The sequence below is a fragment of the Monodelphis domestica genome, chromosome 3 (genome assembly GCF_027887165.1).
Source record: "Monodelphis domestica isolate mMonDom1 chromosome 3, mMonDom1.pri, whole genome shotgun sequence".
Taxonomy (NCBI): domain Eukaryota; kingdom Metazoa; phylum Chordata; class Mammalia; order Didelphimorphia; family Didelphidae; genus Monodelphis; species Monodelphis domestica.
Window position 1 is genome coordinate 528,403,174 of NC_077229.1, and position 24,770 is coordinate 528,427,943.

A 24,770-nucleotide genomic window follows, 5' to 3' on the forward strand; every position below is an offset into this window, starting at 1 on the left:
TGAAGCATGGGAAGAGACAGACCAGTTCTTTTGTGTTGGCTAGCTGTATAAACATTGATTGCATAGGTGTTTCGATTAATCTCCTGGCCTTTTCACCTGTCATCTGTTGGTTTGGCTTCACTTGGGGGTCAGCACACAGAACTAGTATCCACTTTATTGTGCCTCTCTAATGCATATTAAATATGAAAAATAGAGCTAACTATGCAACTTTATTTCTACCTCATCTTGGCAGAATGTTTCAACTTACTTTCTAAAGCACGATTTAGTGTAATAAGAATAATTTTGAACCATTTTTTAGGTTGACACACTTAGATTATGAATTTTTAAACTATAATTTTTCCCCGCTTTCCCAGGCATTGTATTTAAATTTCCCATCATTTGATTTTGTTCAACTCAAGTGTTTTTAACAGCTGGAGATGAAGAGGGGTGTGTGAGATTTGAAGCAAGAATGGTTCTACAACGGTCTATCGCACCAAGTAAAAGTAGAAGGAAATACGTAGATAGATCTTTCCATGACAGACTGAATACAAGAGGCCTGGAGCCAGTTTCATACTTAAAGACCTTTGTAAGACATGGACAACAGAATTCAATTTACAGCTGAATTCACCGATTATTCTTTTTCCTTAGAGGAACAAAAGCATTATTATCTTAAAAGCATGCACAAACCAACAAACCCCCCCCCCCTAGACTAATGGCGAATCCAGTAATTATTTTATAAACAGAAACTTGGCTCCTCGTACAAAATATTTAATGGAAACCATACATGAGTCAAACTGAAAAAGAGGAAGAGAAGGTAATGTTTATTTCACTCCACTGGAAGAGTCACCACAGAGTCTGCAGAGAAGTAGCTCTTTTTTAGGAGTTTGTGTCTTACGCTTGTCACCTCATAATGGAAAAGACCTTGAAAAGTCTAAATGGTAAACCCTTTAAGTTGACTTCGATGTTACATGTATGTTCCGAAGGTTTCAGTACTATGTAGTTTTGACCACTTTTGTACTTACTACTTGAAAATGGTCCTCTCCTTCCTCCCCCTTTTCTAAAGGGTTGACCTTGGTCAGCAGAGCCCCCACAAACACTTGTTGTTTACATTATCTGTCCACAACTTCCAAAGCTGTTTCTATACATGTTTATAAACATACCCAAGTACATGTCTACATGTATATGCATGTGCACACATATAATTTTGGAAATATTGGGCATATCCTTTCACAGGCACTAAGTCTGATAAGAAACTTAAAAATAAAGCCCCATCAATTAAGAATCAACATCCTGAAAGCCTGGATCCTTACCGAGTTTGTAGCTTCCAAGTACCTGTTCTCTTATTAGGCTTATAGCCATTTCCCAGAACACTTCCCACAGCATTTCAGAGACTGTGCTGATATGTTTTAGTTTGGTTTGTAAGTTGTTTTAACAGTTGACATGATTGACTGAATTATGGATTGAATTTTTTAGTCTTCCTCTTTGAATCGATTTAATAGGTTAACTAGAATTGTACATATTCATGTAAACTGAGTATGTCCATTTTAAAATAGATTAAACCAAACTAAAACCAAACTGTATTATTAGACCATTAAAATAATTGGTTATTTTATTCAGAAACTGCCTTTATCCTGGCCATCGACTCCCCAACACTCCCAACCATGAACGTACAGTTTGTGCAGTAAGTTCTTTTGTAGACTTTAGTTTGTGAATGAGAGTAATCTGCAATTTTACTCTTCATTCCAATCTTCTAAAAATAATTTCTAGATCCTGTTTTCACTTACTAGGTTTTCTGCCTAACTACTGTCTGTCTGCCTTTGTCTTTCTCCCTCTGCTTTTCTCTGTCTTTGTCTCTCTGGGTCTGTCTGTCTGTCTGTCTGTCTCTAGTTCTTGTGTTTTTCTGCATTCTTCCTGCCCCCTGTTCATGACCTGTGTATTATGAAGAATTGTCTCCCTTCCTTGCAGCTTAATGAGAAAAGAAAGAGATGAGGCAGGGGCCTCGTGGCTTTTTGACCAGTAGAGGTTGATTTCCTTAATAGATTAGCACACAAAGTGTTTCACTGATGGAATTGAATGAACCTGTACTATTCTGGCATATGATCCCCTTCCCATTACAAATGTGCAAAGACATCATGGGCCAGTTAGTGCTTAGTGTCTCTGAGACCACAGACGAATTAGAAGAAAAAGGTTATCAGCTCCTGTGCTTCAACATCCACTTTATTTTGGGGGTGGAGAAGCAGAGTTTTGATTTGATTTCTGTATTCCATTTTGCATCTTTGGGTACTCTTTTGGGTATCCCCAGTAGAAGGACACTGCTTTAAGTCAGAATATAGCCTTCATTCCCCAATATTTATCTGACAAAATGCCTATTTGCACTTTGTAACATAGAGACATTAAAATAGAATTTTAAAATTCTATCTAAAGAATAAAAAATCTGAAGAATTCGACTTTAATATTCTCATTTCATAATATTCACAAAAGATTCCACCTTTTCCTCGGACAGTATTGGTTTCCATTAAATGTCTCAAAAATTAGGATCCAGGCTGCTTTATAACTTTTGTGGTTTGTCATTTGTTTCATTCAAGTCTGACTCTTGGTGACCCCATTTGGGGTTTTCTCAACAAAGATTCAGGAGTGGTTTGCCATTTCCTTCAACTCATTTTTATAGATGAGGAAACTGAGACAAATAGGGTTAAGTGACTAGTCAGCTAGTAAATGCCAGAGGCCAGATTTGAACTCCTGAAAATGTGTCTTCCTGAATCCAGGTCTGGCACCGTACAACCTAGCTGCCTTATTTTGTAACTTTACATAATCACATATCTGTTAAATGGTGAAGTAGAAATGGAATAGGGACTAACTTGTGGTTTTCCTTTTATAGCACATTTTATAGGTGAGGAAGCTGTATTCACTAGTGCAGATTGACACTTCTTTTTAGGATAATTGGGAGAGTTGCCCACTGGAGCAAGGAGCAGTTAAGGCCCTTGTCCAGTGTCACAAGGCCAGGATCAGTTGCTTCAGTAAAAATACTCTGATGCTTATTGAAGATGTAGCCTGTGATTGAACTCAAGCCAAAAAAATATCTCAATCTGGACCCCATTTTCCTCACCTCTCCAAAGGGAAAAATCACATCCAGGCTAATTAATAGTTTATAAGTATTAAACAATAGTCAAAACACTTTTAAATGCTCAAAGGGCAGCATAGCTACAAAGTGGTATCATTATTATCAGCCAAAGCCCAATAAATAAGATTGGTTCAGATCTCCAACTCAGAGTTTTCACTAGTACTGAGCTGGAATGGGGACCCAATGGAGAGCTGAGGCCAAGGAGCTGTCCCTGTTACAGTGCTGAAGCTGGATAGCGCAGGAGAGAAGGGCATTGTGGTGGATACAAGGCTGCTTTGGTCTTTTATGCCTGACTGACAGAGGCTGCCACATTCTATAGAGCTAGTGAAGTAAATTGAAGTCTGTAACAATGTCTGTTGTTTCCTGGCTCTCACCCCACTGTACTTAGTAAGTCCTCCTGCAGAGAGAATACTCTTTAACTGTTCCCTAACCAATGCACCAATCCTGGAATGTTACAGAATCCCATTTTCACTTCAATGCCATGTTGACTCATGATGTGAGTCATATTTTGTAAAATCCCTCCTCTCTGAAACTACGTAGCAAGAGTGTGGTTAGATGTGACAAAGATCGAAACTCCAAGATCCTATTCGAATGGTAAATATTTTTGAAAAATGTAGAAGAAAAAGCAGAGTACAGTGAGCAGCAGCCAGGAGCAGCACCTGGTTAGACGTCGTGCTCTCCAGAATTCTTGCTTTGCTTTTTTTTCCCCCTAGTGCCCTCCATACTGAAGGAATGGGAGCCAGTGCCCTGTCACCTCATATAGTAGTGCTTCATCATGGACACCAGAGAATATGTCTTAACAAATTTGACTCCCTCTGGAGGTCCGCGTTTTAGCCTCATCATAGCTCCTTGACTAATCAGAAACTATCCATTTTTTCGCTGTTCCATTTATTTACCATTGAACCCACACCAATATTAAAGTTTCCCCAAATGTAAACCATAAGTAATGTTCAGCCTTCCTTACTTCATTGAAATAGCATAAAGAAAAAAAATTACACGTGCACACACACACACACACACACACACACATCAATTTAAATTTGAAAAAAAAATGGAATGGTTAATGGGCCAGTTCTTTTGTCCGAATGCTGGAAGTGCTTTCATAAAAGTTTATACTGGAAACATTAAACATCAATGCAACTAAATTTGCTTAGTAACTTTATGAAAATTTATTAATTTGGAATAAAAAAAATAACATTTTAGCTTCCTTCAGGATTTTTTGTCCTTTCAATCTTACTCCTTTTTTCTCATGTGACCAAGGCTAGTGTGTACTGCATTCATCTATGCACAATCTCAAACATATTCTCTTTCATGGCTCTGATTTTAGCCACCTTTCTTGTGCTAACTCAGATAGCTATCAGTAATTGACTTTGAATTCAAATATTTGCACTTATTAGTGCAAATCATTTTGCTGATTCTGTCCTAAATTAGATATATTCTTGCTTGGGGATAACTCCCAAATTCCATGTTCCATATCATCCCCAGAGCTCAAGCCAAGTGGAGAGGATGAATAAAGAACTAAAGACTATGATGGGCAAATTATGCACTGAGACCCATTTAAAATGGCCTGAAATTCTCCCTCTGGCCCTATTTTATCTTAGAAGCAGGCCTAGAGGAGACTTACACATTTCACCATTTGAGATGCTTTTTGGACATCCACCTATACAGGCTAAGCCTTTCTCCCTGGCTATTAGGGGGAGATATTACTATTGCTTCCTATATACAAATTACGTGAACTTCATGAATCCGGAGCTGCAGTACAAGCCGGACCATTAGACTTTTCTCTGCATGACCTGAACCCAGGAGATAAAGTGTATATCAAGAATTTCAAGCGAACTGGAGCAACTCAACCTTCATGGGAAGGACCATTCCAAATAGTATTAACTACTCCAACATCTATAAAGATTGGAGAAAGAGACTCTTGGATTCACTGCTCACATGTGAAGAAAGCATCTATATCGCATGCATTGGAGATAATAATCCATAGACAAGTGGATGCTGTTTTTTTGAGAACACATTGAATTACTGATTTTTATTAATAGTCTAATGAAGGAGATAACAAGGAAACAAACTATATATAGGATAAATAGGAAATAAATCATCACTTAAGAAGCAAGTCTTTAGAAGTGAGGAGCTGGTAAACACAGTCTATAGAAGTTGGTATTTTAGTTGAGATTTGAAGAAAGCCAGGGAAGTTAGTAGATAGAGATGAGAAGGGACCGTATTCCAAGCACTGGAGACAATTAGAGGAAATGCTCAAAGCCAAGAGAGACATATTGTCCACTTCATGGTATATTAGGGGACTAGTGTCACTGGATAGAAGAGTATAGGGTAGGAAGTAAGGTATACATAGATTCAAAAGATCAAAGGGAGGAGAAGAGAGAATGGATTTTGAAGGACTTTGAATGCCAAGCATAAAATTTTGAATTTGATCCTAAAAGAGAGAGAGGAAGCCACTGGAGTTAATTGAGTAGGGAAGAATAGCACTGTCACTCGTTAGGCAATTCTTTTGGAAATATTGTGCTTTTGGAAAGTCCCTTTGGCAGCTGAATGAAGAATGAATTGGAATGGGGAAAGATGGGAGATGGGCAAATTCACTAGTTAGGTATTATAATAATATTAGCATGGGGCAATAAAGTCTGTACCAAGGTAATGATAGATTCAGAGGAAAGAAGGGGAAATATTTGGGTGATGTTTTAAAGAAGAAATTGACAGGTCTTGCCAACAGATTGGATATGAAGGGTGAGAGACAGTGATAAGTTAAGTATGACACCTAGGTAACCAGTTTGGAGACTAGGAAAATTGTACTTACCTTGACAGTAACACAGAAGTTCAGAGGAGGGGAGGTTTGGGGGAGAAAGATAATGACATATTTTGTTTGGACATATTAAGTTTATGATACTTGTCATTAATTAAAAAATCATCTACAACTTTGGAGAGAGCAGTTTTTGTAGAATGGTGAGATCAGAAGCTTGATTATAAAGGATAAAGAAGAGAGTGAATGGTAAGAAAGTGGAATCACCTACTTGCCTTTTCAAGATGTTTTGTCACAAAATGCAGAAGAGATATAGGATGATCATGAGGATAGAAAGATCAAAGTGATGGATTTTTGAGGATGCAGAAGAGATGGGCATATTTATAGATAGTAGAGAAGGTGTCAGTACATGGGGGAAATTGAAGATAAAAAATAGAATGTGAATTGCATAGAGGAAATTTGGTGGACGAAATGGGATTACTTGTAGTAGTAACAAAGAATTTGTTTTGGTACGGAAGAAGGCTATCTCTTTATATGAGAAGGGAGACAGCAGCAGAAGGCGTGTACAAATGATATGAAATGAGGAAGAAAGGAAAAGAGAGAGATCATGTGAATGATATATTTTTTTTTCTGTAAAATGTGAGTCAGCATTCTCAACTGAGAGGGTGTGAGAGGAGAGCCCTAGGAGGTTGAAGATGTCTGACAAAATTGGAAGAGACAATTTGAAGAGAAAGATAGTGAGATGATATGGGAAGTATAGAAAGATTGCCAACAGTAGTGAGAGCCTAGATGAAGTTACACAGTATAACTTTTTAGGAGACCTCATTAGAACTATTCTTTTTTTACCTTATTCAGAAGCATATGTATAGGAGCAAAGGTAGCAGATTTTGAGAATAATTCAAGGCTGAGGCTTGGTAGAGCACAATTGATCTCCAGTGATCTCCTAATAATTAGAGGATCCAAGGACTCAAGAGAAGAGGAAACTGCAGAGTGTACTGATATTCCAAGGGATTGAGAGGGAAAAGAGGAGAGAGTGGTAAATATAGGTTTGATGGCTTAGTAAAGATCATGATGTAGTTGAATATATGGGACTTCAAAATTCTTCTAAGGTGGTGGGTGATGGAAAGATCAAGGATACAACCAAATTTGTGTGTGTGATTGAGGTGAAGTAGAGAAAAAAAATCATGAGAAGAAGTAGATTGAGGAACTGAATTGTTATGGTGTTTAAGGGAAGTCAGTATGTATGTTGAAGCATAAGTTGAGGAGGAAAGAAAATCGTGATCCGGGTACTAAGTAAACTCATTCAGAAAGAAAGAGGAATGACCTGGATGTCTGTCTATAATAGCTGACAAGATTTTTATTTAATAGTAGATAAGGATTGTACAAACCTCAAGAGGGAAAAAGTTAGTGGGGATAAGAGGAAAATATGGAAATAGTCAGAAAGAGCAAATAATATTCCAACTCCTTGACCTCAGTGATGTGAGGGGAATAAATGAATCTGCTCCCAGGATTCTAAAGGGTAGCCAAGGAGGCTGTGTTATTGGAAGGGTGGGCAGGAGTCAGATCATAGTCATTGCTAAGAGATAGAAGGATCAAGAGAGGAAATGATTTAAGATTTAGGTGAGTTTGTTGCCTATGGAACAGGCATTGCATAGGACACAGTAGAATAGATAGATAGTGTTTAGTTGGGGCTTTGGAATCTGGAAGGATTAAAGGGGATGGAATCAGGTGGTGGAAGATGAAGAATGGAGTTTGAATGATGACCTATAGGGATTTGTATTCACAGGGATGTGTGGAGTATGAGTAGAAGGTACCACTCTTCCCAGAGGACTAGAGATCAAGCAGGAGACAAGCACAGCGCAAGATGAAAGGCTCATAGTCAGACAGGATTGTGATGAAATCCCAAACTTCCTTTAAATTCAGTGAGAAATTGTGTATGGGTCATATTTTGTAGAGATAGATCACGTGTAAAGGGAGTTTTGCCACATATTTTGTATGTATTTTTAGTATTTGCCTCAAGAAGTGAATTATTCAAAATTTAAAAGAAAAAAGTGACTAAGATGTCTGTCTCTTGCAGAGATAGTTATTTTACCTTCCACTGAATGGTGATGAAGATAATGCTGTGCATGTTACTATTTCATATAGATTTACTCAAAGTGTCTTTCTTCTATTCATCTCAGTCTCCAGTTAGGTAAAACTGATGATTGCCTTCCAGTGTTAATGCTTCCCTATTTGCTAGAATCTTGATATAATTCCTCATGAACTCATTATTTCTAATATATTTGAGGGCACGTGGGCTAACTCAACTTTACTAACCAACTATTACCACTGAGTTTTGGCATGTCACAGATCCCGTCTTTGAATTCACATCATAATATTTTATCATTTTCATTAAAAAATCTTTGCTGGTTAAACATATTAAAGACTTGACCTGAGGTATCACTCATGATGTGTGGAGCCTCTGTCTTTTTCTGTACCTCACTCAGCCCATCCACTGACTTATCCAATGCAGTTTTCTCCCAATATCTCCATTATTTTTTGCATCTTTTGAGTTAGATCCCTAGTGACTATCAAGACCAGACCATAAGTTGTGTTTAAGATTCCATTTAGTCTATTGAAAAATAGAAACCATAAAAGTGCCAATCTTCTGATCTTAAACCAGGCTTGAGCAATCCCATCATAACCTTGGATACAAGCAAGAATTTTATATGATCCTGGATGGTTTTGCAAAAGCACAATCATCAACCATTTTGAAGTGATTGTAAAAGCTTTATAATTTTTACACCAACTACAGTAGTTTTCCAGTTACTACTGACACTGATTGCCTTTCTATCAGAATTTGTAACTCATAGACAGGATCCTGAGAAGAAGTTAAATCTTCACATAAAGACTATAGGAGAATTTTTTTAAATAGTGTTAAATACTAGGTCATCTCCATTTTGATGGCTCAGTCAGATGGAAATATGGGCCACTTGGATCATTACTTAAAAATAGTGCTTTTGTTTTGTGTTGTTTTGTTTTGTTTTTCTTAAAAGTCTGAATTTTAGATGACACATCAGGATAGCTGCTTAAAACTGCAGCTGGATACTTCCTAATTCCATTGTGATAGTGTACTGTGGAAGTTGCAGATTTTCAAAATGATTAAATAATTAGTTATTGCGATCTAACTATTCTAGAATTTTCCTAGACTTTGAATGGAAAAGTGTCAAAGATGCCCATCTTCAAGAAACTTTTAGTAACACAGAGTAGATTATATCCACATGCATATAGTAGAATAATGACCATTTAGAGCTTGGCCTTTGATACAGTCTAACCTCCTCTTATAAGAAAGGTAGGATAGATACCTCTCTCAAATCCTACAACTAGTTAAGCTGTCATGAGACTCCAGCTTAGAAACTCTTAGGTTCTTTCTCTTATGTTTCCATTTAATAGGTTGAGGCAGTTCATGTTTAAGTTTCCATTATTAGGATAAAAAAGAATTCAGAAAAGAAAAACAATTAGTATGATCTGCAGTTGCCAAATTTTGCAAATGTAAGTACATCTATAAAAAGCTAGTTTCTCCATATGGAATATTCAAACATACAAGTGCTCAAATGAATCTGTGGTTTCATTGAGGTTGATTCAGATTGTAGCATATAGATACATACCTGTCCATACCTAAAGATCATGACTTATTCATGGCTGCCCATGGGTTCAGACATGATCAGCAAATATTTTGCATATAAGAGGAGCTGAACTGATTCAATCATTACCCCCCCCTCTGTCTCTCTGTCTCCCTCTCTCTCTCCTCTCTCTCTGTCTCTCTCTCTCTCTCTCCCTCTCTGTCTCTCTCTCTGTGTCTCTCTCTCCTCTCTCTCTCCTTCTCTCTCTCTCTCTCTCTCTCTCTCTCTCTCTCTCTCTCTCTCTCTCTCTCTCTCTCTCTCTCTCTGTGTCTCTCTCTCACTCCCTCTCTCCCTCTCTCCCTCTATGTCTCTGTCTCTGTCTGTCTGTCTCTGTCTGTCTGTCGGTCTGTCTCTCTCTTTAGATAGTTATATACATACATACATACATACATACATACATACATACATACTAGTTGTATGACACTGGTCAAGTCTTGCAAACCCTCTGAGTCCTCTGGCATTTATAAACTTGTGCATTATTATAGATTTGGGAGCTATTTCACAACTGAGGAAAGTGAGGCTTAATAGGTTTGTCTAGCATCACATAGTAAGTGTCTGAAGTTGAAGTCTGAAGTGAAATCTAGCCCTATGACACAAAATACCATTATTTTTGGTTTTTGAAGTTGACCAACACCAGCCTTCCTGGCAAATTCCGGTAATTCTTTTTTACAGAACTTGGTCTCTGTTCTGGGATGGAAGCTATTTTTCCTGTTTATTTTGTATTTCTCTGAAATGACTAACAATGTTGATCATACAAACGCTTGATAAATACTCATTGGTTTTGAGTAGCCAACATGGAGCTGTTTGCTGAGAATGTTATAGTTTATGGCTTTGCTCTTTGACTCGCATGAATATTGTCCTTTAATGAAGAAAACCCATTTATGATGGATGTACTGTAGGAAGGCTTGTTCTGGGTGCTTCCCAGAAGTCAATAGCATTAGTTATATCCATTTTTAACTTTTTGATTTTCTTGCCATGTCCACGCAGAACGACCCCAAATGCCAACTAGCCAACAACAAATAAATAAATGAATATGTGTGTGTGTGGGGGGGGGGGGGGTCTAAATGCATTTGTCAAACAAAAATCAAAGAATTCCAGCTTTGTAACTCCCTTAACAACATTATTTTGTGTAGTCAAGACAAGAAAAAATTTTTAAAAATTATTTCTACTCATTATTGTTATTGAGAGGAGCACATGTTCATATAAACCAGTTGTTTTCCTTACTCTGAAATGATTCTCTGTGAAATTCTTTAAAATGAAAATACATGGTGGTCCACAGCATTAAAATTAAATTAAAATTAAAATACAATTTGGAAATATTTAACAAAAAAATGTAAACAGTCAGAGCTAAGAATACATTTTAAAATTAAATATGAGGCTTTAAGAATCCTTGTGTATGGATTAAATGGCCCCATTTCTCTTTGAGTTTGACCCTACAGTTTGTTTCATTCATCCCAAAAGGTTCATAGGTTTTTCGCTTTGAGTGGCTGAGGGTCATCTTTTCCAAACTTGTCGTCTTCTAGAGGAGGAAATTGAGACCTTTAGTGGTTAAAAAAGACTTGCACAAACATCAACAGCATGGAAATAGGTTCTGATCAAGGACACATGTAATACCCAGTGAAATTCCATGTTGGCTATGGGAGGGGAGGGGAGGGGAGGGAGGAATAGAAAATGATTTTTGTAACCGAGGAATAAGGTTTGAAATTAACCAAATAAAAGACTTGTAGGAGCAGAGTTAAGATATGACTCTAAATCCATTGTTTTTTCCACCAAACTAGACTCATTGATCTGCTTACCTTATTCAACTATGAACATCTTGAGATTGTGTTGTCTATTGTTAATTTTCCTGAGCACAGAATATAGTAGTTTTCCCCCCTTAGTAATGGTTGTAGATTGACCAACCAAGAGCATCGTAAACATTCTGTGATGCAATTTGCACAATAATTTTATCTGTATGATTTTTATAATCATCATTTCCCAGTTTTGCACAAGTTTTTTATTTTTTTTATTTTTAATAACACAGTTATCCCACCTCGATTTAAAGTTGATTCAACCCAAACCCATTCAGTTTATGTGTGGGTAGTGCTTGAAGGTTTGTATTTCAGTCGACCAACAAAAGCGCAAATGAAACAGTTACTCTCCTCAAATAGCTTACATTTATTGAGTAGAAATAGCATGTCCCTAGACAAGTAATTAGTCCACATATAGAAAACAAAGTCACAAGAATCTCTTTGAAGAGGCACCAGCAGCTAAGGCGAAGGATTAGCTTGAGCAGAGATTTGAAAGAGATTTGGTATGAAGTGAGAGACACAAATGAAGAAGGAGAGCATTTCGGTTGTGGAAAATGTCGGGGTAGCTTATGAAAGAGCATAGAGCTGGAGGATGGGCTGCTCTATGTGAGGCAGAGCAGGGAGCACGGAAGCAGCTTCCTTTACCCCCTATGCATGTGAAAAAGGAGTCATTTGTAATGATCCTGGAAACACGTGTCGGCGTGTGTATCTCTGAACCCTTTTAGCTGCCGCCTTTCTCTCCTCCTTGTCATTATCATGCATTTTTCTTCAGCTGAATCTCATCTCCGGAGAATTTCTGGACATTCCTGAAACTTGTCATTCAACCCTTGACTGGGAAGCTGGTTTCCCTTCAGGTCTGACTGATTTTAAACTTGATGACATCCGAGTTTTTCTTTCTAAGTCCAGCAAACAGTATTTCACAGCACACACAAGCCACTGCATCAAAGGTGGCAGTAAAATACATTTGATTTTCTGTTCAGAACACTTGTTTCCTCGGGCTTTGTCCCAACCACTTCCGAGATGAAAGTGCAGACGACGCCCATGGTTATCTTACAACAGTGATTGACCTCTGCTTGGCGCTATTTGGGTCCTCTCCTTTGTGTTCCCTGGTAAAGAGGACCTTCTTAGCGGTGCCCACCTTTTGGGAGTTTTGCCTTTGGTAGGAGGCAACGTTTCCCTATCTTTTCCCACTCAGAACGTGTGGCACCTTCTCTTGAACATGAGGCAGATACAGAGCTTGAATCTCACACACTGGTTGTAGGGCAAAAGGAGAAAATAGGCAACTATAATAGAAAAACTCTGAATTTTCCCTCTCTCGAGTTTCATATACATATCTATCACTTTTAGCTACTTTAAAGTCTCTTTGATTCTCAAATAGAGTATTCTAGCTTGCTTAATTCTTCCCAAATTACATACAAATTTAAAGATAATTTAACATCAAAGGAATATGTTTGGGTTCATAAAGAAGCGACTTCTGGACTTCTATATTAGTGGCTGTATGTCAATTAAGTGGCATGTGATTGTTTCCAGTGGATGCTAAAGTAGTGATGAAGGCTGCAGATTAGACTTCGGGCTACACCGCTGCAGAGAAGGGCCAAGTTAGGCTTCTAATAGGCAGGGGGGCACTCCTGGCTAGTCACCGGGAGCAGAAGTGCCGAATGCCCGTGGCCACAGAACTCCTGAGAGTGTTGTCCGAACTGGACTAAAATGTAATCGGGGAGTGTTTGACAAAATGCCTAGAAATAGAACGCGATGCGACCCAGGTAATGCTGGTTCCTGGTTTTCTCAGTCAGGGTGGAGCCCGCAGGGGTCCTTTCTCTTTGTGTTTGAAGCCCACTTAGAGCAACGAAGGGCCAAGTCCCTGCTCCAGGATATGTGTGAGAGGTCGCCTTTGGGCTTGGGTTCTCTAGTGACTCTACAGCACTGCTTCTCAGTAAAGATGATGGTGAAATAAATGCCATTTAGGGGTCAAAAAGTCTTGAAATCATTAAGAAAATTCATGCTCTTCCTCTTTCCTTTAGTTCCAAAATGACACGGTTCTAACCAGTTCTTAAAGGGTTTCGTAGCCCTTTCATCAAGAAAACAAACCAAAAAACTCCCTGCGAAACTCCCCAGTGTGTCCTGACTACTAATATAGGAAGAGGACGACTGGGAATATTTCTGACATCTATGTACGTAGGTACACATGGAGATGGAGACGGGGACAGAGAGGAGATGAAACGGGTGCCACGATGCCTATCAGTATGCTTTTGAATGATCGATCGCTTGTTCATGATTCACAAATGGATATTTCCCTCCCAGTGAATAACTATCATGCAGCTCTTAGTATGTAGATGGATGATTGATGAAGTGAATTATATGTCAGTTATTTATAGATGATAAACAAATCCTCATTATCCCTATATAGTTTTTATTTAATGTTATAGCTGAAAGAGTACTGATCCGAATCAGAAGGATTTTGGTTTAAGCCCCTCCTTCCAACCCTTTTGTGGCTTTGTGACCTTGTACAAGTCACCTCAGTGATTTAGGTGTTAAATTCTTTAGCCTTAAAATGGTGTATAATTAGAATCTGCTCCCCAGGACTCTAAATGCCAACATCCCACTTTGACTCTCATGTTTTGGAGATCAAGTTTTTGGGTGGCTCCAGCCCAGCCCTTTTATTTTCCCCACAAACGTGGCTAGGAACGTTTTTCTTTACTCCAGCTTTTACTTTTGTGCTTTTATTTCTTCTACTTAAGGTGGTTATTAATAAATCTTAGAAAAGAGACTACTTGGAGTCATTGGATATTGATTTCACTCTTACAGTAGGCATCACAATAAGCAACTTGACTTCTTTGAGCTTCTATGAGGAAGATGGCATAAGGCTAGACCTATGATTTTATTCATATAAGGGACTCGAAGATGAGACACTTAGACTAATGCACATTATATTAGCCATGGAGAGTTGTGAGTAAGAGGTTAAGTGACTTACCCAGGGTCACACAGTGAGGATATGTCAAAGGGAAGACTTGACCTTTGTTTCCAGGTCTTCCTTGTTTCCAGAGCCAGTCCTCTTGCCATTCTATATGCTGTCTGTTGGTGAACAGAGGACTGTTTAAGAACATTAAAAGACGTTGTTATTGTGAACTATTATTCCTGCCGTTGACAATCAGATTCATTTGGCAGCTGGAATGGATTAATTTGACTTCTGTTTTTGTAATTGCTTAGACAACTACGTGGATTACTGAGTAGTTAATCACTGCCTGGCACAGAGCAGGCAACGTGAATGTTAGTTAATATGTTATTAATTGTTCGCATGTCTGCTAACAGTTTAGACTCAGCCATGAATTGTGGTCGTCCTTTGCCCCTTTTCTTCCAGTCTTCTCTGTGGTCCGGGAGGCGATTGCTCTGGGATTGATGAAGCTGCTCTAGTGCACTTTGACATGAAAATCCTAATGGAGTAGTCATGTAAGCACACCCCGTTACCTTTGGGCTACTCCTTTGATCCTCCATCCATCCCCCAATCCCAGGCGTTTATCAAAAAGCCACTCTGTGCCAAGCACTGTTCTAGGCACCGGGGGGGGGGGGACCACTAGAACTCTCAAAACTGTCCCTACTTGAGGGGACAAACCGAGCTAGAATTTGACAGAAAAAGAAGCGTAAGATGAGCTCCATTCCTAGAAAGCTCCAAGTCTCGTGGCTTGGATCTCTTGGTGTAAGTATGTTGCGAAGAGACGTTCCTCATGTTAGGGGATACAATCTGCTTCTTTAGGGCTCTCTGTGGATCCGCTTGCTAACCTCTCTTCCTCCCCTATTTTTTCTCCCAGTTACTGGCTGACAAACAAAGTTCCCATCAAAAGACCCAGCACGGGCCTCCTCATGTACACGCTGGCCACCCGGTTTTGCGATGAGATCCACCTCTATGGATTCTGGCCGTTCCCCAAGGACTTAAAGGGGAAGGAAGTCAAATACCATTACTATGACAACTTGAAATACAGATATTTTTCCAACACAAGTCCGCACAGGATGCCCCTGGAATTCAGAACTTTAGATGGACTCCATAACAGAAGAGCCCTCAAACTAACCACAGGCAAATGCATAAAGCAATAAAGCCCAGGAAAACATCGAACTGCAAATGCACTTCATTCTGAGGAGGTTTGTCTGAGGACAGGATCCCGAAGAGAAGACAGGCTTCAGCATCCAGCAAGCTCCTTAGGGAGTGTCGGGGGGAGGGGAGGGAGGCTTAGGAGACATCCATTATCAGCTCATGAAGTGCTCTAAAAATGTATGTTTTGACTGCAAGGGTCCTAGTAAGTGCCACTTCTACTCCGAACACAGCTTGAATGTATCATCAGCAGTGTTTACAAGATCCGACAATGCATTCCCATTTAGAGAGGAAGCCAGCGTGTTCATGACTGCTGGACTGCCCCCACCACGACAAGCACATCTGAGGAGAAACCGAGGAAGCCAGCGCTGCCCTTGGGGAATCCCTCGTCAGCAGAGACTGTGACGGAGACCGTTAAGCAGGGCCACCCGCGACACCAGACAACTCAAGTCCATGCCTTCAGTCGGGAGTTTATGTCTAATCATGTGTATCAACTAACCAATTTGTTTGCATCGTTCTTTTCTTCTGGCATCTGTTTGCTTTCCTATATGGCAGATCTTGAAAGAGCCCAAACAGGATGATCTGATCAGGAACAAAACCAAACCCCCCAAATTGTCAAAATTCTTTTAAAAGTTATTTTTAAAGAAATCACAAATGCTCAAAAAGTGGTTAATAATGAACAACTGTAAGCCTCGAAATGATTTGGGGACGATGAAAAGGTACCAGGAAAACTATCCAAATGGTTATCTCGAGCCATTCTAAATGGGAGATGCCAGTATCCAAGGCCATCTGAAAAGGTAATACCTAAAAAGGATGGGTCCTTCTTTTGGGTACCAAAGAACATACTGATTTGTCCATGTAAGTAAGATTTTCTTCATGGAAGTGATTCATCTGCTTATTAATAATCATGTTGTTATGTCATTGAGTTGTCATTGCTATCTGGAGATTTTGCATTCCATGAATTAATACTTTCTATTTTGTTTTAATGATGACCTGAAAATTCCTTACAGTTCCTTACACATTCCTAAGCAACACGTCATTCTTCTAAAAGGAATGTTTGTCAGATATCATGACCTGAAACTTGGGCTCAAGTGGTTTAAGGATCCACTTATTTAAAATCCACACGAGGATGGTGTTGTTTAATTTCCTCTGTAATTAAAAAAATATGATCTAGAGTATATTGGTATCCTAGAAGTGGTAGATAATTTTAAGTAAGTTGACAAAGAATTTCTATATCACTATTTTGCAATTCAAAGGAAATAAAACAATCTAGAACACGCAGTAGTAAAATTCAATCATGATTTCACTTTAGAAAATAAGAAGTGAGTTAAGACTATAAAATGAGATAATAAAGCAAAAAACTTTTTAATTTAAATAACTAATAGAATTGGGTTGTTTTCCAGTCATCTGTAAGCTTAAGCCATGCTGATGAGTAATTTTGGAATTATATTTTTATTTGGAAATAAAATAGGAAAAGTTTTTCATTTCCAATTTCTACTCTGCTTTACATCATGAAACAATTTACTTTATCTTGGTCTAAAGGAGGAAGACTAAGATGAAATAAAATAGCAAGAATATCTGTATATGCACACACATGCATACATAAAACAATACACATACATGTACACATGTGTGTAGATACACATATAATGTAACTGCATAACACACCCCATGAACATGTCTGTGTTTATATATACATATATGTATATTTAAAGATACACACACAACACAGAGATGCATATATCTCCCTGCCATGGAGAAGGTATATATACAAATATGTAACATCTATATAATAAGTACTTAATAAACATTTGTTTAATACAAAGAGGAAGAGAATGAATTATTTTGAAAATTCTCTCTGAAAAAGCATTTGTCCACTCAAACTTCATATATTACATATATGTATACATGTATATGTATATTTGTATGTGTATGTGATTCAGATGCTTTGATAGATTACATTCCCTTCACTTGTATAGGAACAAAAACCATTTATTAAGTGCTTGTTGTATGTAGAGGGATGTGCGTATGACAACTTCATATTTGATTCCTATTATGTGATTTCCGCCCATGTTTTTCCATACCTCTTCCAAAGGGGATCTGCTCAACGTGCTTCTTCTTTTTTCTTTTGATATGTAGTGTTGATCAGTGGATCACACTCGTCCAAAAGTTGCAATTCCTCCCCTTGATATCTGCCTGGTCTGCCTCCTACTAAAATCATAACTCAGATTCTTAATGAAATGTATGTAATACGCATCTATTGTCAACTTTTCCTCCAACCAGATATGCATTTTTCATTGGTTTAGGGGGCTCTATGAGGAACGTCCTCCATTAATGAAGATCATCATTTTCTCTTCAATCCAACAGTCTTGAAAAGTTACCCAGAACACTGAACTGTTTTGTGTCTCGTCTAGAGCCACAACCAGTATTTGCCAGATTTGGGATTTGAACTCAGATCATTGTGATTCCAGGACCAGCTCTCTATCCAGTGTGCCACCCACCCCCCCCTCATTCTCTGTGTATGCATGTTTGTGTGCATGTATGTTCATGTCTGCCCACACATGCACACACACAGAGGACCGTGGAGACCACACCTTCATTTTACATATGAGGAAACAAATCCAGAGAGTCGCTCACCCACGGAGTATGGCCAATCCAGAGCCCCAAACCTCAGAGAGCAAAGGAGCTTAGCTTGTGCAAAGCGAGCCTCAGCGTTTGTTCCCAAAATCTGATTTCAAATCCTAGCGTAGACACATATTGGCTATGAGGCTCAGTTCGTGCCACTGAACCTCTCAGTGTCCTCCACAGCGCTGAGTACCAACCTCATAACCGTTGATATTCTGCATGGGGGAATCTCTTCACTGGGAATTCCTTACACTAATGAAATCACAAGATAAAACTCTGTTTAAAAAAAATAAAAAGCAAATGAGTACAAGCATAGGCTCTCACATCCGAAGTCACTGGCAGATACAGCTAGGTTTAAAGAGATGTCTAGGAAGGATCATAGCTGTGTGCTCTGTAAAATTTCATGTGGATGATGTTAAAGTACAGGACGTGCATTTTGAATTCTCCGACTTGCCCTGAGAAGTCGATATTTCTCAGAAAGCATAAAGAAAATAGGAGTTAAACAGACTTTCAATACCTGAATTGAAGTAAACAAAGGACAGAATGAGTCCACATCATTAAAATCATAAACCACATTTGAAAAAGCTCAAATTTTGAATCTGTTACCGTTGAAATTAAGTTTGAAAAGTCAGCACTTAAGCAAAGGTAAACCTGAAAACGTTTGAGACTATTTGGATTGGTTCATACATTGGAAATTCTCTGAATCGACTCAGAGTTGATGTAATCAATCCTATAAGCTAGAAAAGCTCGTAGGAACATTCAGAGTATCTTTCAACCAGTAGGAACAAAGGCAAACAAGAGGCCACATGTCTTCTTTTTCAACAAATGAATTTAAGCCTGTTTTGTAGAGCCACCCCAGAAGCATTTCTACTGTCCACTTTCTGTGCATTGCTGTCTATCTCAAAGATGAATTGAGTAGTGCCTTTTTAGCTTCACATTTCTTCGTGACTTTTTGCTTGTGTTCGCCAAATCTGTTCCCCAGCTCTGAAAATATTCCTTCATAACAGAGTCCAGCATCAAAAATAAAACAAAAAGGGCTTCAGCGTTGACTGAGACTACTTTTGTCAATCTCAGGGAGCTTTTCATACTCTGAAATGAATTCATCGAAAGGCATTTTGTGCTCCAAGTAGCAACGTGTATCATCCCGTTTCATTTCCTTTTATCTCCCTTTCCTTGTTCCCTTCTCCTTGACTATCTGCTCTGGCCTTTTTATAGGAATAGGTCAAGGGAAGGAATGGAAAACGTAGGGGCAGAGAGAGGGAAAAATGTCAAAATTTAGATAAAGAGGCAAGACTGGAGAATGTAGAGTTCATCAAAGCATCATCAAATACTTGGCATCTCACGTTTCTTAAGGACAGTCACATATTTCTCAGCATTCACTCATTTCTGTCTCAGTATTTTAACCCTCTGCATCATACTGGAGAGCTCTGTAGTGGACAGGTGCTCTGCTTAGTATTGTGTCTTCTAAATGAAAGGCTTTGGGGGTCTGAGCAATTTCTGGGGAGGCTATCCTGCTTATTCAAGCTCCATGCACTCAGTGATAATCATAAGGCCAGCAAAGGACACAGTGATCAGTCTCAGATGATGACATCCTGGGATTTCCTGGTTCACCTTTAATGTTCAGCCTAGAGGGGTGGATGCAGCTGGTTAGATGGTGAAAAGGTCTACCAATGACTATGGGAATTCCATCAGGGAAGGGCAGAAGGGGCTGATTGCTCAAGCTAATCCTCATAGATATCACCTGAATTCTATATCAGTTGCTAATGGGAGTATCTACATTCACGCTTACCAAAAAACAAAAAAGCAAAATCTTAGGACTAATGTATATATCTATTAGATATTAAGCTATTACACAGGAAGAGAGTATACAAAGACATTCGTTTTCATTGGAACAAGTTGGTCACGTGCACATGGCTTGATCTTTGGTTCCTAGAAGCTTTTTTAAAGTGTCTACTAGTAGGGAATATTTATCCTAAATCCAGATCCTAGAGCAGTGCCTTGCACAGAGGAGGCGCTTAACACATATCTGTAGAATTTCTTTGTGGAATTAGAGAAAAGGCATGGGAGAAATACGTACTAGTTGTCTTTACAGCTTAGACAAAATGTCCTCATCAGCCATTATACACTTAGTAGCTATTGCAAGAATTGGGTATTAGAAAAACCGTGTTTGTTTGGGGAAATTCGTACAAATGAATGGAATCCCCTTGGAAGCTTCCATTTCCCCGGTGTGTGATGGATGCACACGTAGAGTACCAATAGGTGTGTGACTCATCCACAGTCCCTGCACCCATATCCAGGGGGCCCCCGACGCCCTGTTTGGGTAGGTACTTCCAATTGGTGTTTCACCCACATACATGTGTAACCTGCTCATTCGAGCCTTGTTTAATGCTACAATTGAGAAGCATCTGTTTGGGTGAGAGCGATGGTGATACAAAGCACTTCGGTGTTCCTGTCCCCATTCTTCCTCAAGGCTTTCACTCGTCTCCTGAACAGTATTGCAGCAAGGCTTCAGTCCAGAATACTTTAAGATTCTTCGAGCTGAAAATGGGTCCCTTTTCAGCACTTTGTACATTATGGATTCAGTATTTAGATCCCTCATTCCAGTTACACATTCAATGGTCTTTATTTGTGTAGGCAAAAGCACAAATGTTGCCAGTGGATTCCACACAGGAAAAGAGTTTCCAGAGAAGAACATTGTTTCCCAGTCCTGTGGTTCCTGAGCCCTTCCGGTAGTGAAGGTTTCTTGTGTCAAGGACCATCCTGTTGGACACTGTTTCCCTCTTGTTCTGTGTACAGCATTTGGTATGATTGTTTTATCATTTGTACAACTGCTCAATAAATCTTGTTTTCCACTTTTTCCTCTTCTCTTTTGTGCACGCTGAGTTTCACTTAGTGGCTGAGCTTCTTGGGAGACTTAATTTTGCGTATTTCAGGATCTTTTGCTAGTGCATTTCCTTTACCCAATCCCAGGATGTTGATCCCTCTAAATTTCCTTTTTTTTTTTTTTAAATATAATCTGGAAGGAGGGAACAATGACAAGAAACTGCTGAAGGGAGTGGACAGAGCCTGCTTTGGTGGCAGTGTGCTAATACGGTTGGAACAAAAGCTTTTGATGCTCCCTCAGTGCCGTCAGTCAAAAGAAAGATCTTAGACAGTTGCTCTCCATATTTAAAATGATGTCGCTGACACCGCTGTGTGTGTGGACATCCCTGCATATCTGCAGCGGAAGGAGGCGACCATCCTCCCACACGGCAGGCCCTTGAAGGCTGCCCTTTGATTTGTGACTACAGCTGCACTGGCTGTACTTGGCACCATTTGCTATTCTGCTTCCAAGGAGAAGATTTGGGGATGCACTTTTAGCTCTGTTGCCATGGGATCCTGGAGCTGCCACTTCTGAGTTGGTAGACCTTGTGCTGATTTCTACCACCCAGAAGCAGAAGGGACTGGAACGCCTTCAGGTTACCCTCTTTCTCTTCCCTTGGATTTTAAAGCAGCGCATTAGGCTAATGAATGGAGGTCTTCCCCATTCGGTAGTAATTATATTTTGCAGAGTGGCAAATTGGCAGTTTTGGGGTGGGGAAGGAGGTAGGAAAGCTCCACAGGCTCATGAGAAGCTGGAAGGCAGAGCTTGCCATGGCCAATGAGGTTGAAGTCTCAGCAGCTCGGGATCTAGTTCTGCTTGCATTTGTTCAGGGTCTGTAAAGTTCAAGGCACCGTACTCGGTGCTGGAAACACACAGACAAAGTGAAGAAGAATGCCTGAACTGGGCAAATACACATCCAGGGGGGCATTAAAGGAGGCAAACACACACAGCATATTCCTGGTGATTCGATGGGAGAAAGCACTAGCAAGGTCTGGAAAGACCCCTTTTAGGAATTGACCCATGAGCTGCATCCTGAAGGAAGACCACGGGAATAAGGGGGGATCAGGGGGAGAATATAGAAGGGCAGGACATGGAAAATGGAGCGCTGAAGTCGACATTCAGCTACTGCATGGGATGCTTGGGAGGGACTCGTGAAAGCAAGGAAATGGGCATTCTTCTCCTAGGGCACCTATCATATCTGGCACCCACCAGTTACCAAATTAATTCCTTTGATTCTCACAAGAACCCTATGAGGTAAGTGTTGTTGTTACCCACATTTTATAGCTGAGAGAATGGACCAGCAGGTGAAGGGACAGGGGATCACACAGGTAAGTGCCTGAGGTCAGATTTGAACTCGGGTCTTCCTGACTCTACCCACTAGCCTACCAGGTCCCTCTGGGAAGTGGGAAGGTAGATTAAAAGTAGGTTCTAAAGGACTTTTGAAATGATGATCTGAAGAATTTAGATTTCATCCAGAAGCCAAAGGGAGCTACTGAGAATGACTGAGTAGGGAAGGGACACGGTTAGATTTTCATTCTAGGAAATCTATGTTAGCAGCTGTTTAAAGCAGGGAGTGGAGACTCCAGACTCCAAGAGGTCCATGCGATTGCCTCGGTCAGAGGCCAGGAGGACCTGAACTAGGCAGGAGGGGACATGAGAGGATGGATTCAGTGAATGTGCTGTGCCCATCTCTAAGACAAGTGACTGAATAGAGCAGTTGGGAGAAGAGGAGGATTTTAGGATGATGCCGTGACCAGCAAAGACATGATAGCCAAAGCTCCAAAAGCTGATGAGCTTAGGATGCAGAGAAGGAAGAGGGCCAAGCACAGAGCTCCATGGTTACACTTCAGGATACAGATAACGATTCAGAAAAGGGGCCTTAAATGGCGTGGTCAGGCAGAAAGGAGGACAACTTGAAGACAACAATATGGAGAAATCGCATAAAGAATAGTGTAAGAAATTAAATTTAGGGTTTGACTAAAGATGAGAATTCTATAAAATATAGCTCAAGTCAAAATGACTGTTCAGTAGTGTTTATTTAACAAGAGGTGGAAAGAGTGAAAGTAGAGAACTATAAGAGGAGGGTAGAGAAGATGTCTAGACCATTACACTCAATGCTGCTCCGGTGTCTGGCTCAGCCCCAGCAGGGCTCCTTAACCCTCAGCCAGAGGACCTGGTGGTGTTGTGGAAAGGAAACAAGACCCCCATACAATCCTCCCCTTATCTCCTTTTTTTCAATTCCCCATTTCTCTTTTCTCAATAAATATTACAGTGTCTTATGCAGGGGTACCACCTACACAACCTCTTCCAGGAAAAGAAGACCTTTCCGAGCTAAGCTCTTCAGAAGCCAGGAAAGGAAAGCCAGCTACTCACTCACGCAAGTCCAAAGGAGAAGATCCAGGAGCAGTCCAAGAGCCAAAGTCCAGGTCCAAACCTAAGGTCCAGTCTAAAGCCACCTCCAAAAGCCAAGCCACCAGCCAAAGTTCCCTGAACAGGAAGTTCAGGACTTTTTTATTGTCCTTTTTCCAAGTCACTTCCTGTCCCTTCCTCCACTTTATGGGAACCAATTACAGTTTTTCAAATTGAAAGCAAGTTGCTTTGCACTGCCAGGGAGTAGTCAGTCACCTCTGGAGTATTCAACCACTTTTAGCAAGTGACTTGTGAGCTATCTTACTTAGTGTTAAGTAGGGGGTGCTTAACTTTTTGATTGATTAACTTAAAAATTTCTGATTGATAGACAAAGAAAGTTAGATTCACTCTTCACAAGAGGATGTCTAATTAGTGGTGGTCAGCAGGGTCAAAAAGTTGCACAGATGTCAAGAAAGATCAGACTAGATAAAAAGCTATTGGATTTATCACTTAGATCCCTAATAAGATCAGTTTGGGCTGAATGGTAAAGTCCGAAAATTAGATTTCAAATATTTGAGAAGTGAATGAAAGGAGAGAAAGTAGAAGCCAGGAAGATAAAAAGCTTCCAGAAGGTGGACCAGAAAAGGAAATAGTAAAATAGAGTTCCAATTATAAACAGAGGTAGGAGGACAATTTGAAGATAATAGTGTGAAGAAACCTGATGGAAGAGAGAATATCCAAAAGAATGATGATCATCAGTTTCAAATATCTGCAGAGAGGTCATTAAAGAAGAGAATAGAGAAGTGTTTGTTGAATTTATCAAGTACAAGATCCCTGATGGTATTGGAGAGAGAAGTTTCAGTTTAATGGTAAAATCAAAAGTTAAACTGATAATGGATGAAAAGGGAATGGGAGAAGAGAAAGTGGAGCTAGGGAAGAGATAAAGTCTCTAGAAGGCTGGCCATGAAAGAAAGGAGATATATATGTTTACCACTTTTTATCATTCTTAGATTTAAGGTCATGTATATTATTAAGGTTGGTCAGCATTTGAGAGACCAAAGATCTTCTATTCTTCTCTATGTCAGTACCATCCCTGTTCAGACGGAGACATGAATCCTGGCATTCATCTCTTCTCATGGAAGGTGGATGAGGTCAGTTCTCTGGAAAAATATGACAAAGAGCTTGGATCTTCTGTTGAAAGTTGAAGTCAAGCAGTAATTTAATCACTCGCATAACACAGGCCAAGCAGATGGATTCATGAGTCATCTTAGCCTCTTGATGTGTGGAGTTATAGAGGGAAAAGAGTATGAGGAGAAAGCACATCATCACAGACCACATTCTCTCAAGCGTCTGGTCCATGCATCTATCCCTTAATTCTCTATTTGGACAGGCCTCTTCCCAAAGGAGAAAAACCTGACTCTTTCAGGTGACTTCCATTCAGATGGAAGGAACTCAAAGTACATGGCCTTCATACTATGTATGTCAATAAGATGCCCCTTCCATCTTGTCTTGCTTTGGTTAGACACAGGAATATTTCTGCTC

General features: G+C 39.7%; 1 protein-coding gene across 1 annotated transcript in view; it reads left to right on the forward strand.

The window, feature by feature from the left end:
* ST8SIA4 (ST8 alpha-N-acetyl-neuraminide alpha-2,8-sialyltransferase 4) overlaps nucleotides 1-20,873 on the forward strand; it is a 121,807-nt gene extending 100,934 nt beyond the window's left edge. Inside the window, exon 5 of the mRNA XM_001364535.4 lies at nucleotides 15,114-20,873. Within this exon, the coding sequence (XP_001364572.2) occupies nucleotides 15,114-15,396 (283 nt within the window). The 3' untranslated portion in view covers nucleotides 15,397-20,873. The remainder of the gene's footprint in view (nucleotides 1-15,113) is intronic.
* Nucleotides 20,874-24,770: the final 3,897 nt, after the last annotated feature.